Source organism: Daucus carota, chromosome 2 (assembly GCF_001625215.2).
Source record: "Daucus carota subsp. sativus chromosome 2, DH1 v3.0, whole genome shotgun sequence".
Classification (NCBI taxonomy): domain Eukaryota; kingdom Viridiplantae; phylum Streptophyta; class Magnoliopsida; order Apiales; family Apiaceae; genus Daucus; species Daucus carota.
Genome location: NC_030382.2, coordinates 27,450,089 through 27,465,412, shown reverse-complemented (window position 1 = coordinate 27,465,412; position 15,324 = coordinate 27,450,089). Strand labels below are relative to the sequence as shown.

The window sequence follows — 15,324 nt, the reverse complement described above, 5'->3', positions numbered from 1 at the left end:
ACTATGTAGTATATAAACACAGCATATACAGGCTTATACCGGAAATGTTATCGTAGAATCTGACTTCATTGTGTTTTTTTTTCCATCTTCCAACGATTAATTCGCTTACCATATGTGCTATTTTACGATGCGATTTAGAATTTTTTTTTTTTTTTGAGATTCTAGATTTTATTTTAAGAAGGTTTACAGGAGAGTAAAACCACGTATTTATTAATAATTTTATATGATTTTAATATACTTAGGGCAAAACAAACAAAACATAAGAAAATCAATATATATGTTTACATATATTTAGTAATTTAATTAATGAAAATATAATGAATCTAATAAAAAGCAAAAATGAATAGAATGTACCTATTAAAATAGAGATGAAATAAAATAATGAAGAAATAATAATAAATCTAAAAAAATAAATCTAACTAAAGGAAAGTCTCTTGGTTAGACACATAAAACTTAATTATTAAATCAAGGAATAAATAATAGACATCAAAACATAACTAAATATATAATAACCATCAAAATGGTAACACAAGCCATAAAAATGACACCCAATCAGAAATTAAATGTCATTAAAAGCACAATAATGTCATTAATAATGACCCCTATAAATTGTACAACATATTCATGAAGAATATTTATCCTGCAACAGATTTGAAACATCACAATTATCAATAATATTAGCACATGAGATATAAAATTCAAAATAAACGGTAATTTAGCAAAATATAATGCTTAAATATACCAGATTAAAATCCTTCCAATTTAAAAATATTGCACAATAATATAAATACATATATATTATATAAAACCAAAGACATAAATAAAAGATAAATTGATAACATGCACCTAAAAACATGTTAAAAGAACTAAAACTTCAATTTAGAAGATCAAAACACATACTTAACATACCCACACAATTAAGAACACCAAAAACACATATCGAAATCTAAAATGGACCTGATTTCATAATAATATTCCGGTCGATCATAACAAATTCGGTTAAGACAAAAAACATGTCAGAAAATAACTCGACCTGATCGAGCCATATACAAATCCATGATTTCGATCACTTGAAAAATTCTATACAACCTTAACATTAGAAGAACAAAAGTATAAAATGATTTCAATGAATTAGATATGCTATGATAATATATATACAAAACAAACAAGTCAAGCAATAAACACATAACAAACATTTATTTTTATCACAAGAATATAATTGAGAAAAGACGTACCTTTTCAAAGAGACGAGTACATCTTGATTACATATAATATTAAAAGAAATAAACTTACCGAATCCAAAAATTACTGTGTCTTCCTCTATCGCGTCTTTGATTGCCTTGCTTTTCGATCTTTTTGAAGATCGAGATGATTTTTGTGGTTCGGCTTCTTCGCCGTTGGATTTTGGTGCCTCTCGCTTTAGAGTCATCTTCCCTCTCTTTTAGTTAATTTTTCCCTCTTATTTATTGTTGACCAAAATTTTTGTAATATATAAATTTATCAGATTTTGATTGGATTTTCGGTTTAAAGCGGGAACACGTACATTTCAAAATAGATTTCGGTTTGAAATATATAAAACTCAAATCCAAAATATTAGAACCGATAATATTCAATTAAGTTGGAACAAATTGGATATCCCCGAATTATTTTGTCATCCCTAGGCTAATAAGCCTTTCACTGACTATCCAAAATTAGTAACCGAGGATAAAGTGAATCTCTTGTTTTGGAGATAAAAATGTAATTCTTTATTTGTTCGGTGTCATCTCCCTCTTATTTTTCTTGAATTTCAGTTCTTTCTTTTTGTCATCTGTCCACCAGAAAAAAAATAATAACAGAATATTATTTTTCATATATAGACAGATGAATACAAAGGATAACATTGCGAGTAAAACAGCTTTTTACTGTCGATAACTTGGTCAGACGTAGTTAGAGTGGGAAGCACTGAAATAGGATCAAGTAGACCTGATTTCCCTTGAAAATCGCTGGTCATTCATCTTTAAAGAACTTTCTGGAATACAGTTACTCAACCTCATTATATATAGAAAGCTTGATGTTTATATCAAATAGAACTTAAACAGTTTGATCCTAGTTTCTAAATTAACGTTGTTTACACTAGAACAATAAAATCTTGCACGTGAGCATGGCTGGAAAAGGAGAAGGAGCTGCAATTGGAATTGATCTAGGAACAACATACTCATGTGTTGGTGTGTGGCAACATGACCGTGTGGAGATCATAGCCAATGATCAGGGGAATCGGACAACGCCATCGTACGTTGCTTTCACTGATACCGAACGTTTGATTGGCGATGCTGCTAAGAATCAAGTCGCCATGAATCCTATTAACACTGTTTTTGGTATATTTTCTATCTATCTCTTGTTGTGTTATATAGAATATGTTGCTAGGTGACATTGTTCATTTGAGCTCAATGACATTCTTTCATGGTGAAGCCTAATGAAAATTTTACTCTCAAGGGCAGGGGCAGATCTAGGATTCGAACTTTAGGGAGGCACCATGCAAATTTTTGAAAAACCCTTATTTATTTAAATTTTCCGGGAACACTTCTATAATTTTACAAAATTTAGAATGGTAAAAAATGTGAAGAAAATTTTAGGGGGACACGTGCTCCCCCGTGCCTCTTCCGCTCAAGGGATGCATGCATGTATTACCATGGCTTTGTTTAGAAATAAACAGAGCTTAAAGAAAGAAAAGCAAAAAAGAATTGACAGAAAAGTATTCTGAAGGATATGATATAATTAGGTTATGACTTGGGATATATTTGTCATTTGGGGTTGTAATTATGTATAAATTGATGTTTTTTTATTGGATGATCATCAGATGCAAAACGTTTGATCGGCAGACGTCACAGTGATTCCTCTGTTGCGGGTGACATCAAGATGTGGCCATTCAAGGTGGTTCCTGGTCAAGCAGACAAGCCAATGATTGTTGTCAACTACAAGGGTGAAGAAAAACAGTTTGCTGCTGAGGAAATTTCTTCAATGGTACTTGTAAAGATGAAAGAAATTGCAGAGACTTTTTTGGGAACGGTTGTTAAGAATGCAGTTGTCACTGTTCCAGCCTACTTTAATGATTCACAACGCCAGGCTACCAAAGACGCAGGTGTCATATCTGGCCTTAATGTTATGCGTATCATCAACGAGCCAACGGCTGCTGCAATTGCCTATGGTCTTGATAAGAAAGCGACTAGCGTTGGTGAGAAGAATGTGCTTATATTTGATCTTGGAGGTGGAACTTTCGATGTGTCATTACTTACAATTGAAGAGGGTATTTTTGAGGTTAAGGCTACTGCTGGTGATACTCATCTCGGAGGGGAGGACTTTGATAACAGAATGGTGAATCACTTTGTACAGGAGTTTAAAAGAAAGAACAAGAAAGACATTAGTGGTAATCCGAGAGCCTTGAGAAGATTGAGAACATCTTGCGAGAGGGCCAAGAGGACCTTATCCTCTACTGCACAGACCACCATTGAGATTGATTCCCTTTTTGAGGGAATTGATTTCTACTCAACAATAACGCGTGCAAGATTTGAGGAGATGAACATGGATCTTTTCAGAAAGTGTATGGAACCAGTGGAGAAATGCTTGAGAGATGCTAAAATGGACAAGAGCACGGTCCATGATGTTGTTCTGGTTGGCGGTTCAACTAGGATTCCCAAAGTACAGCAGCTGTTGCAGGATTTTTTCAATGGTAAAGAGCTTTGCAAGAGCATAAACCCCGATGAGGCGGTTGCTTATGGTGCAGCTGTTCAGGCAGCTATTCTCAGCGGCGAAGGGAATGAGAAGGTACAAGATTTGCTGTTGTTGGATGTCACACCTCTGTCCCTTGGTTTGGAAACTGCTGGAGGAGTCATGACTGTCTTAATTCAACGAAACACGACAATTCCAACCAAAAAGGAGCAAGTATTCTCTACGTACTCTGACAATCAACCCGGGGTGTTGATTCAGGTTTTTGAAGGGGAGAGGACCAGAACAAGAGACAATAACTTGTTGGGTAAATTTGAGTTGTCCGGAATTCCACCTGCTCCCAGGGGTGTGCCACAGATCACTGTCTGTTTCGACATTGATGCCAATGGCATTCTAAATGTTTCTGCAGAGGACAAAACCACAGGGCAGAAGAACAAGATCACAATCACTAATGACAAGGGCAGGCTTTCGAAAGAGGAAATAGAAAAGATGGTCCTGGAAGCAGAGAAGTACAAGGCCGAGGATGAAGAGCATAAGAAGAAGGTGGAGGCAAAGAACTCTCTGGAGAACTACGCGTATAACATGAGAAACACTATCAAGGATGAGAAAATCGGATCCAAGCTCAGTCCGGCTGACAAGAAAACTATTGAAGACTCCATTGATCAGGCTATTACTTGGCTTGATAATAACCAACTCGCAGAGGTTGAGGAGTTTGAGGATAAGATGAAAGAGCTTGAGGGTATCTGCAACCCGATCATCGCGAAGATGTACAGTGGAGGAGGTGATGCAGGTGCAGCAGGAGCTGATGATGCGCCTCCTGGTGGCGCGAGTAGTGGTGCTGGTCCTAAGATTGAGGAAGTAGATTAAGATTTAGGTTGGTGTTACTCGCATTCAGTTTCCATTTATTCATGTTTTTCGAGTAATTTTAGATGTTTGATGAATTCTGTTTAAAAGTCGGTAATGATTATGGTAGCTTTCATACATGTTTGATTGCTAGATATATAATTCTGAAGTGTTTTTCTGGGTAAGCCATATTTCTGAAGTTCACATTTCCTTCACAAATACGTTAATTTCGGTACAAAGAAAAATAAAAAATGAAATTGTTGATTCAGGAAAAAGATGAATCAGATTGACAAGATATTGTAAAATCAACATCACAGGTAGTAAGTTGAAAGTAAAGCTAGCATGTGGCAACATAGTTTGTGCCAGTGCCTAAGATCAGTTTGTCCAAAATTACAGTTTGTTTGATGTGGTATTTGACTATTTGTATACTCGTGAATTCTTTCGATTTAATTCATATTTGTTCATCAATATGAAAAATAATATGGACTCCGAAGACTACAATGAAAGGGTGACTACAATGAGTTTGTTTGAAGGTAAAAATAGAGTTTAGTTAAAAATTGATAATACAGAGGTGGTCAAGGAGTGGGAAGATTATCGTTGGTTCTAAAATCCAAATCATACCAACATAATATAGAAAGGTGCGCATTCAGTAGGGTGAAGGAACTGTGAAAGTGGGATATGTGGATTGGATCCATAGAGGAGAGGTTTAGCTGTGAAAGAGGAATAATATTTGGAGAACCAGATCGATGAATACGATGAGGAAGCTAGCTAGTATGCAGCAAGATGGACAGGCTGGGGATCACTTGATGCAGGGGATACTGGAGCCGGACACTGCTCACCCCGCACGCATACAGGGAAAATCCAATCCAATGAATTTGTCTTCTTTATTTCAGTTATATTTTGAGTTTAAGTTTCAAGTTAAGTATCTTTTGATCCAGCTGCTACTAAGTTGATGGTGTTTTAAATGGTTGATGTGAAACTCTCAGTTGGGCTTGTCCTTCTATGATTTTGTTTGTGGATGGTTCAAGTGGTTTTTCATGGTTTGGTTTGACAACTAGTTCAAGAAGGGGTCAGGGGGTGTCGGGTATGTAGAGATGGCAATATGGATGCAAAACCATTAAACCAATCCAAACCAAACCAAAATTGTGAATTTGGATCCATTTGAAATCATATTTAGAAAAATGGATTTGGTTTGGTTTTTAGTCTCACATTTCTCACAAAATATGGTTCTAACCACATTTGGTCTCACTTTTAAGATTTCTTATAACTCTCCATTATGTTCCTTTTCTTTTCTTTCTTTCTTTTGCTAATTATCACACATGCACATCTCATGATTCGAACTCATGACCTTAATTGGAGAAGCCAAGAGTTTAAACCACTCCATCAACTCACACACTCACACATACTTTTGTTATATTTAGTATTCATTATATTGTGATTTGAGTGTATTAACTTTTGTTCATTATATAAAACTTATTTTTACTTACTAAACTAATTACCCATAATTCAAACTAAAACCATAACCACATTTATTAAAAACCAAAACCACATTTTGCCACCTCTATCTGTGTAACAGGCTAGTTGTGATGATTTTAACAAAATAGATTTTTATTTTTTAATTATTCGATATAGCAACAAATACGGAGGGAGCATGAAAATGATAGAAGCATATAATGGCATAGAGGTGGGGTAGCTTTACAAAAGATCAAACACGTGAAAACAGGGACACATTTTTGTACTTTGGCTAAGAGCTCTACCAAGCACCTTCACTCCTAATCCAACAACACAACCATTCATTCAGCTACAAATTCTGTGGATACTACTACCCAACTTTAGTAATCAATATATACATATAAGTGTGTGTACCATCAGCTACCACCACATTTTTAAATCTGTGTCGATATATTTTTCTCATTACTTGACGGTTTAGGACCGATATGAAATGTGATCAGGGGTACTAACCATTACTTGACTGTGCCACCGATAATATGAAATGTGATTAGGGGTACTAACCATTCACTGGTAAAACACAATTACAAAGATGAAAGCAAATACGATTTTTCTAATATAGTGATGGACGAAACATATGGTATAAAAAAATCCTAGTAAAATTTTCCTATGAATTAATGGAACTTAAAGGATATATGATTACATCTGGTTTGCGAGTTTTTATTTTATTTTCTGATTAGGATCATGAAATTATTCCATGATGTGGCTCAATAATGCAATGCAGGCAATTTAATTGAAAAGGAAGTTGATTTCTATGTCCAGGTCCAACCTGACAATGATTATTTAACAAAAACAACCCCACAAAACATTTCTTAAATTGAGCAACCAGGGATACAAGGACCATAATCACTTTGCAGAGTGCAAACCACTGATTCTCTTTATGTTAAAATTTGATTTCATTTCATATATTCACGTGTATTACTAATTTACCTCACAATCAAAACTTATAAAACAAATTATTACATTCTGTAATAAAGGATATGTAACTACAATAAGCAGATTAATGAACAAGAAAATCCCAAGATCATAACTTGAAGCTATTGTACATTGGATTTTTTAGCAACAATATTGAATGCTGGAGGAGAAGTTGCCAGTGGGAGTACCTGTGAAGAAGCAGTAGAATTTGACTCTGAAGCTGTAAGAAATGTAGCATCTTTCTCATGGCACTTTCTCACAGCATCTTCCATCAATTTATTCATCAGTTTCATCTCAGCATCCTTGAGAAACTTGAGCTTTGGAGGTGGTGACAATCTCAACTTGTTAATCTCTGCATCTGTAGAAGATTCGAAGAAAGGATTGAATCCCTGGTGATTGTAACCCTCCAAAGATTGAGTCTTTTTCAAGACTGGTGAAGCCAAAGGTGACAAATAAGGTGTCTCAACACAAGCCAAAAGCTCAGCTAAGCTGTTATTTCTTGACCCTTTTCTACTAATGTTTCTTCCACCTCTAGATTTCTCATCTTCAGATTCCAAATCTTCCTTGGTTTCTTCTTTAATTGTGAAGAGAAATCTGGGTGGCCCACTCAAGTTGTGCAGTCTCATGAGCTCAGACTCCACACCTTCTTCACCATTATAGATTCTGAGCATCTGTAAATCTTGGTCATGGCCACTTTTTACAGATGTGGGCAGTTCTTGTTTCCTACTGCTAATTGGGCTTTTCCAACAAAACAAATATGAAAGCTCTGTGGTACCATTGGTGGGGTGTGAAGAATCTTGAATTTCCATGCTTGTGTACCTCTTTTTCCAGTATATCACATAGTAAAGTTCTGCAATAAGGCCTAATAGAAGGCAACCAAACAAGAAACTCAAACCAATCCCTACATGACTTAAATATCCCATCTTTATCACCCAAAACTTGCATCAAACACCTAAGATAATCTTTTCCCACAATTATTTTCAAAGTTGGTTAGTAAAAAGTGAGCAACTCCCAGAAACCAAGTACTTATCTCACTGTGATTTATTTAAATATTTACAAAGATCCAAATTTATTAAATGACAAGAATACACAGTTTTCAAAAAGAAATGCAAAGATTAAACAGGGAAAATGAAATTAAAAACTTCAAGAGGGAAAGGAGAAAGAACACTTCCTGAAGAGCTTGTTTTGAGACCCACAAGATTTTAACAGAACTCAGACTTCTCCTCTAGTCACATGCTGAAAATATACATGACATGACCACTTGTGGACCTTATAAAAATACCTATGCATTTATGTGAGGTAGAAAATTTGATATAATTAAATTAGTGTACCTTTTAAGCAGAAGAATCTTAAATAAAATTGCAAATGCTCTGTAAACGAATTTATGTTCTTTCATGGCAGGAAATGTGAGAAATGAGAAACTGTTGTAGCCTTTCGGTGGGAATTTTAATATGCAGGCCAGTTAAGTATAAATTTTAAGATTGGAATCGGCCAGTGAATGTTTACAGGGATTATGAGTTGGCTAAAACCGTGTGTTTGTAGATAAATCTTCCTGTATTAATTGTTATCATCGTTTGAGAAAGGTAATGTAATTACTTTTGGATCAGGAGTAGATAAATCTGATGCAGCTTAAAGAAAAACGATTTAAAAAATAAAAAGATCAGCATTTTTGCTAATTCAAATAAAAAATTGAAATACTAAAAATTTGAATCTTCTGATAGTGGCATAGTTATGATGTATGTGTTCTATAATCTAATGAAATTTAAAAACCCTACTAATTCTTGATATCATGAACAAATCTATTATATGCTGGGATTCTGCAGTATAATCGAGTGAAAGTTTCATCGACAGAACTACTACTAGTACTACGTATTTCAAATATCTAGAAAGTGAAGAACAAAGTAATCCTTAAACTACGAGTAGCAAGAGGAAGACATAAGACATAAGGCTAACCACTGAGAGCTTCAAAAGCTCCACAGACTCTACAACCCGCCAATGTATATTAACAATCCTTCTACTCTCCTAACTGAAAATTCTATATCAATTCTACACGATAAACTGCTAGCTAGTTTGGAAAAATGTTTCATGCAAGTAGGCCAAAGACTATAGTCGAAATGATCATGTACCAACTGTCAACATTTCTTGATGCCCCCGATTTTTTCTTATGACCCCCTGGTGAAGGTGCTTTCTTATCATCTACCTTCGCTACAGGAGGTAGCGGCGGATCATTTACATCTGAATTCTCTAGAGGTGGGTTGGGTGGAAAAGCAGGTGGCAATGCCACTGGATCAATTATTTTAGCCAAATCCCCTGCCTCGATTGGCCTTATTGGAAGTACTGTCTTTGGATTTTGAATATCCGAACATGGATTTCCTGCGTATCACAAATAATAATTAGCAATGTAGATGTATTGAAATAGTGTTGATTATTGTAAAGATAATCAGATGAATTATGTCCCTGATAGTAAATAACTAACACATACACGTTTTGAAGAGGTTGTCCTAGTGATATAAGGCATCACTAGAACGTTATTGTTGGATTAAGTTTTTTTATCAAATGCCCCAAATTATAATTTAGGACATCATATAAGGCATCTCTTGGACTTGTTCTAACGCAAGTAATAATTAAAACTGCTTTAGTAAACTAGTTGTGACCATTGTAAAAAGATGTGTAATGTTGTGAATTTTGGTAGTAGACTTACTCATAAATGCAACTGCAGTAGCTGGGAAGTCGGTCATGACACCATCTACCATCTCGGAGAAGTATGTAGCAAGCTGCAAATAAGGATCCGAGAGGTAATCGAAGTTGAGGAAAACATATTCATTTCTCATAGGTGTGACATATACTGATATATTTGAAGCATGCATTTCATCAACAACTTTGGTAAAGGCAGAGGTAAAGAATGCTGAATTTTCTTCAACGATTGTCTCTCTGTCAACGACTACTGCATCTGCATGTTTCTTGATCTCGTTGACAACTGACTTGGGAGCATCACTTTTTGCATCTTTGATTGTCAGTACTCTTTGGTAAGGCTTATCCTTGAATGCTGACAGGACAGAGCTATCGTCCGACTGAATCAGAACCTTTTGCTCAGATGGCTTGTCAAAGCTAGCTTTGGTCAAAGCCCTTGTGACAGCATCTACTACACCAATACCTTTCTTTGATGCTAGAAAGGCAGCATTCTGAGCAAAAAAAATAAAATTATGAGTTTATCAATTTTTTTTAATCAGCCTTTCGTTTCAGCATCAAAATGTTGAGTTGCATCTGCAGAAGTATATGAAATCTCACTTGTATGTTAATCAAAATTCCTCCGGTCTTATTTGCTTTGGCAAGTTCCAAGAAGCTGGCAAGAGTCACAAACTTCCCTTTGTTCTTGTTTTTCGGGTTTCTCACCAAGCCACTATCTTTCCAAGGAATTTCAATTGTAGCTGCAATTGTAATGTTATTCAGACAAAAGGGTAGCTCAAGATTAAGAATGTCGAACTTAGTCATGAAAATGTTTTGGTTTTGAAACATTACGCTTTAGAGCTTGAATCTCGCTCCAGTCAAGATCAAATGCAAAAATCCCATTCTGAGATTGGATTTCAGGGACCTTTTTTGATCTGTCGACGTAAGTAGCCAAAGCTGTAGTTATTGCAGAGAGATCAATGTTAGCCAAGCAAAAGGCTACTTTATCTTTTGAAATCTGGACAGTGCAGTCTATTATATCCGCGCCATCTGCAATGGCCTTCCGATAGGCAAGGTCAGTGCAGCCAGGGTAATCTCCACTTGCTCCATTGTGAGAAATTATCAGACCTATTCATCAAAAACACACATATGTATCACCTATTTGCAAAATACATCATGTTATTATATGCAATAATTGGAAAAGAGGCAAGTGTAAATTTCGGTTTACTCACCTTTAACAACCTTGGTGGTAAAGTTCTTGCTCTGAGCAAAGCATGCTGCAAATGGAAAGTGTTCAGTGACATCAACTAGGTGGCTTTCCGGGAGTATAATAAGAAATAGAAGTGATTTCACGTACCAACAGAATTTGACGCGGTGTAGGGGAATTCAGTGAGCATTCCATCAACAGAAAATTGGCCATTGTCAATGAACTGAAGGTACTCCTGAACTGGATCATAACTGTAATTGTAGCTTGTCATTTTATCGTTTGAAAAACCATAAGCATATACTTCAAGACCCTGTTTATGGGCATCAGCCACAAGTGTCGTCGGGGGTTCAGAATACATATCTGGTGTAACTGGAACAATGTAATCTTTAGGGACAAGAATACCAGCTGCAAATAGTTTAACAGAGGCAAGGTCGTTCAGTATTGCACCATATTTTTCTCGGTTTGTTGGTTCAACGTCTTCTTTTCCCAAGAATTTGAAGATGATCTTTGTTCTGTTTTTGTCTACCTGACCACCCATAAATTTTAAGAAACCAATCTCAGGTGATGAGATATGACTTGGTACCCAGTATTGTGCTGAATCTTGGATGTATTTTGCTGCACTTAACTTATGGTCGTTGTAGAACATATCATGCTACACGAGACGAAGCAAATAAGATTCATAAGACCCTAAACCATCTTTTGTCGTTAATATATGAATCATAAAAAGAGATGAGAAGAGAGATCACCTCAATATTAAGCCACATCCTGGTAACATTATATCCTATAATATTATCTGGTGTAGTTACTACATAAACTCCATCGAATGTATTTGGTCGACTCAATATACCTTGTATATCTGTCGAATAAAATGAACACATTAGAACTACACAAGGCCTAAACATTGTAATCATGCTGCTAAACATTGCTGCAAAACTTACAGTTCGTAGTGTTTTTCAGGTCAGCCAAGTTATAGTCCATAGCATACCAACCACGAAGATCCTTGCCGTTTATATTGAAGGTTTTTTCTCCTTTAGGATAAGCCATAGCTGCTGTTGTTGAAAGATCAATGTTCACTGTTGGGATACAAACTCCCAAGTTGTCTCTTGTAAGTTGAACATTGCAATACATGATGGTATTGGGAAGACTCATTTGCATCGCGAATGTATAGGCAGCTTGGCTCGACTCTGGAAATATGCCTGAGTATCCACCTTTTGCTATCACCTCTGGGGGACCTCCTGTACTCACAGATTCAGACCAAACTAAGTTATTTATAATGCAAATGGATAACTGTAGGTTTTGAAATATCATGTCAGGAAAAGACATTCTGCACTAAACAATAGTGAGAATTTGACATACCATTCAAAGTTAAAAATTTAGTGGAAGGGGATGGGGGTTGTTGCGGTCCAGGTCCTGCATCATTTGCCAGTCCCAAGAGCTTTTTTGCGAGGATCGGATCCAAGAGCAAGAACAAGACTAACAAAACTGCTGGAAATTGGTGGAACATTTTCTTCAGGATCTATGAATTGAATTAGCAGATGTTAGTTTTGTTTGCAAATGTTCAAACCATGTTCCTGTCCAAATCATCTTAACCTACTACAATTCACCTAAGTCACTAATACACATCATAGATCTGCAGTTTTTAGGTTAAACTAGTTTATGTTTCGCGGAAGACATGCTATAATCATTTATTTCAGAAAATTTTGAAGAAATAAAATAATCTGACATTCCATAACATAATACCTGCCTCTTATTTTCGGATCTTGTATCCAGCCAAAAATCAACCTTGGTTATAGCCGATTATGAGCTGAACAACCCGCGCAATCGCTTTTTCATCCGACCTGCCCCTGCTGCCGCCCCTGCTGCCGCTGATGATAACCTTAGAATTTACCTCAAATTTTGTATAAAGATTGCCCTGTCATATATATATCACTTACTTGTGGAAAAAGAAAGATCATACATACATGCATACATGAATTAGCATGTATTGACAGAGGAGTGTAAATGTGTGATTAATTTGTGTGTAGAAAGAAAGACATTGTACATGCATGTCTGTGTAACAACACATTGATGGATGAGAATGGTTGGTTATGGAAGTAAAACGTAAACCACTAATTAAGAGGAGTTTAAGAAATTAAAATCCTATATTTATGGACAGCTTGACATGTATGTTATGACTTGAGAGTTATGACTCCATTAGTGGCACTGGCAGGCAGGCATATATTTGTATATTGCACTACTATTAGAAGCCAGCAAATTTAAAGAATTTATACCAGAACATCACAAAAATACCAGTGTTACCAAGATCCAAGTTATTTCATTACTCAGATTTATATTCAAGGCACAATTTACAGTATTAACTTGCGTATAACATCTTTAATGGGAATTGAAATGCGGAATTGAGGGGGAAAAAAGCATATCCTTGTAAGAAATTGTGTCTTAGCTTTGTATGTGATGAGTCGAAGGCATTGCTCTATGTAGTTGCAGTGTATCAGGAGGGGTAAGTTCTACTAATATAGTGATCTCGAATGCAGTATATTATACTATAGAACCACGCTTTCCTCAAAACTTAATTACTAATATAATTGACATTTTCCATTCAACTGAAAGTATGTCAGCATAACCTTATGTTATGTTTCAAGCCAAAAGTAACTCTGCTAGCATCAGTATTTCCGCGATGTGATTTAAAATTAATTTATTAAGTGCTCAGTCCGCGAAGATTAATTTTTGGAACCTGGGGACTGATTTGATTTCTTGTAGTGACGTTATGGAAGAGTCATTTGCTTCCAGCGATGGCAATGACATACCAGTGCCAGATTATTGCACGCCAAGGAGCAGGAGATCAATATGCAGAGATGAAATTGATGCTTAAACACCTTTGTATAGTTTTATATATAGAATTTATTCAACATATCAGTGACCCTTTTTCTATCTCCACACTTATAAGCTGTCCTGTAGGCTGTAGCAAATATCAAGAAAGATTGTTTGGTAAGTTAAACCAAGTCTCTGGTTTCGTACTGTTCTATAGCTAGTGACCAACAATTTGAACATCTTTGATGTACACAAGCAGATAGTTTTTATGGTAAATTAGTGATATTAGCTGATATCAACACGACCTTCTCATCCAGAAATTAACTTTCAGGAGTGTGAGAAACTGATTGAAAAGCAACTAACAAAGATTATTGATTCTTAATCTGCTAGTAAGTTGTTGCCACTGGACATTCTGCTGTCCTTCGAAGTTGAAGGCAGCCTGAAATAATAATCTTTGAGACTTATTCAGAGATACCGCTTTCTGTTGTGTATCGAAGCAATCCTCTCTGGAGAATGGCCATCCGTCTAATTTATTGCTTAGAACAAGTGTACTAAGTGGCTTATATTCTTGATGGTGGACAATGATTTCCCACTGGGTTTGGTGCAGATGGCCTTTTAGGAATCTTATTCTCTTTTACCTGCACATACAGTAGTATTTAAGACTATAATTCTTCTTCACATATATCTGCAATATTAACTAAAGAAGAAAGGCAGCAGTTACCCGATTTGTGGGAACATAGCCAGACATTAGCTTTGAGCTGTGATGCATGGATTCCATATCACCTATTGGAACAATCGAAGACTTAAGTCTCACAATATATCAGGTGATTTTGACAACCAGCAGTGTTTACTTGTATTATAATTAGATCTAGCTTTACAAAATTTTTACTTACCGCTTCTTATAGCGTTAACTCCACATACGATGGCACAATGAGGTCGAAACATGGCAAGCAGAATCCCCAGCAAGAGAAGTTGCAATGCAGCTTTTACTCTTGTCATTTTTCGAGCATCAACTACCGGAATCAGAAACTTATAAGATGCGAGGGAAGTAGTTATGTATGAAGATTATAAGATGGAATATTTGGACTTACTTGAGATCAACTACAAGTTAGAAAGGGTAGGATTGTGCAATCAATAATACTAGAATCAAAGAACATGGCATGTCTGATACAATTCTTAGAATCCTAAGCTCCACTTGAGGTGAATTTATAATTTGGATTTCTCTTCATTATTAGTTGACTTGTTCCATGCTATCATTGCATCCTTGATAAACTTGTAGCTCTGCATTATATTCCTCAGAGTGCTTGAAACCATTTGCTCGTCGGCATGGGACGCTGGGGCCCTCTTATGCCTTATGTATCCGTTTATGCTTCTCAATCTGTCGTTGTTGATGGTTTTGAATCAAGGAAAATTGATGTATTTGTAATTTTCAGCCTCCTTTTTTTTCTCGCGAATTAGATAGTGAACTAGTCGCGAAAAGATGAAATTAATGGCAAGTTTTTCTAGTTTATCTGCTTAGATTTCTTTTCTAGACTGATAATGTTTGGATTAGTAATTTTTAATTAGAATAAGAACTTCAGTCTTACTTGATAAATCATTTCTTAGTGAATATAACTCCCGGAACCCATTTTGATACTTTCATCCTCATTTTCGATTTTTATTCCGGCACCCCA

General features: G+C 35.9%; 3 protein-coding genes across 4 annotated transcripts; 1 reads left to right on the top strand and 2 right to left on the bottom strand.

Moving 5' to 3' along the window:
- The first annotated feature begins 2,025 nt into the window (after positions 1-2,025).
- LOC108206650 (heat shock cognate 70 kDa protein 2) lies at positions 2,026-4,685 on the top strand. The gene is made up of 2 exons (XM_017377022.2): positions 2,026-2,354; positions 2,837-4,685. Exons 1-2 carry the CDS (start codon positions 2,141-2,143, stop codon positions 4,567-4,569), a joined length of 1,947 nt encoding a protein of 648 aa, XP_017232511.1. The 5' UTR covers positions 2,026-2,140; the 3' UTR covers positions 4,570-4,685.
- Positions 4,686-7,091: 2,406 nt separating this feature from the next.
- On the bottom strand, positions 7,092-7,892 carry LOC108206903 (uncharacterized). The gene has a single exon (XM_064086807.1). The coding sequence runs from the start codon at positions 7,890-7,892 to the stop codon at positions 7,092-7,094; it is 801 nt and encodes a 266-aa protein (XP_063942877.1).
- A 979-nt stretch (positions 7,893-8,871) lies between these two features.
- On the bottom strand, positions 8,872-15,102 carry LOC108206962 (glycerophosphodiester phosphodiesterase GDPDL6). Of its 2 annotated transcripts, XM_017377417.2 has the most exons (13): positions 14,743-15,102; positions 14,545-14,664; positions 14,373-14,434; positions 12,584-14,289; positions 12,200-12,359; positions 11,782-12,078; positions 11,590-11,699; positions 10,994-11,495; positions 10,869-10,913; positions 10,489-10,764; positions 10,258-10,397; positions 9,671-10,151; positions 8,872-9,342 (listed from the first exon to the last, which is right to left on the bottom strand). In XM_017377417.2, the coding sequence occupies exons 5-13, from the start codon at positions 12,345-12,347 to the stop codon at positions 9,053-9,055; spliced, it is 2,289 nt and encodes a 762-aa protein (XP_017232906.1). In that variant the 5' UTR covers positions 12,348-12,359; positions 12,584-14,289; positions 14,373-14,434; positions 14,545-14,664; positions 14,743-15,102; the 3' UTR covers positions 8,872-9,052. The 2 variants fall into 2 exon arrangements, with proteins under 2 accessions (XP_017232906.1, XP_063943125.1); XM_064087055.1 differs by having other exon boundaries at positions 12,588-14,289; positions 14,545-15,100.
- Positions 15,103-15,324: the final 222 nt, after the last annotated feature.

Excerpts from the sequence above, each read along its gene's own strand:
- LOC108206903 (XM_064086807.1), bottom strand. The coding sequence starts at position 7,892 with ATGGGATATTTAAGTCATGTAGGGATTGGTTTGAGTTTCTTGTTTGGT.
- LOC108206962 (XM_017377417.2), bottom strand. The coding sequence starts at position 12,347 with ATGTTCCACCAATTTCCAGCAGTTTTGTTAGTCTTGTTCTTGCTCTTG. Across the intron at positions 11,496-11,589 it reads GGATGTGGCTTAATATTGAG|CATGATATGTTCTACAACGA; the intron begins GTGATCTCTCTT and ends CGTCTCGTGTAG. Across the intron at positions 10,152-10,257 it reads GAATTTTGATTAACATACAA|AATGCTGCCTTTCTAGCATC; the intron begins GTGAGATTTCAT and ends TTTTTTGCTCAG.
- LOC108206650 (XM_017377022.2), top strand. The coding sequence starts at position 2,141 with ATGGCTGGAAAAGGAGAAGGAGCTGCAATTGGAATTGATCTAGGAACA. Across the intron at positions 2,355-2,836 it reads TCCTATTAACACTGTTTTTG|ATGCAAAACGTTTGATCGGC; the intron begins GTATATTTTCTA and ends GATGATCATCAG.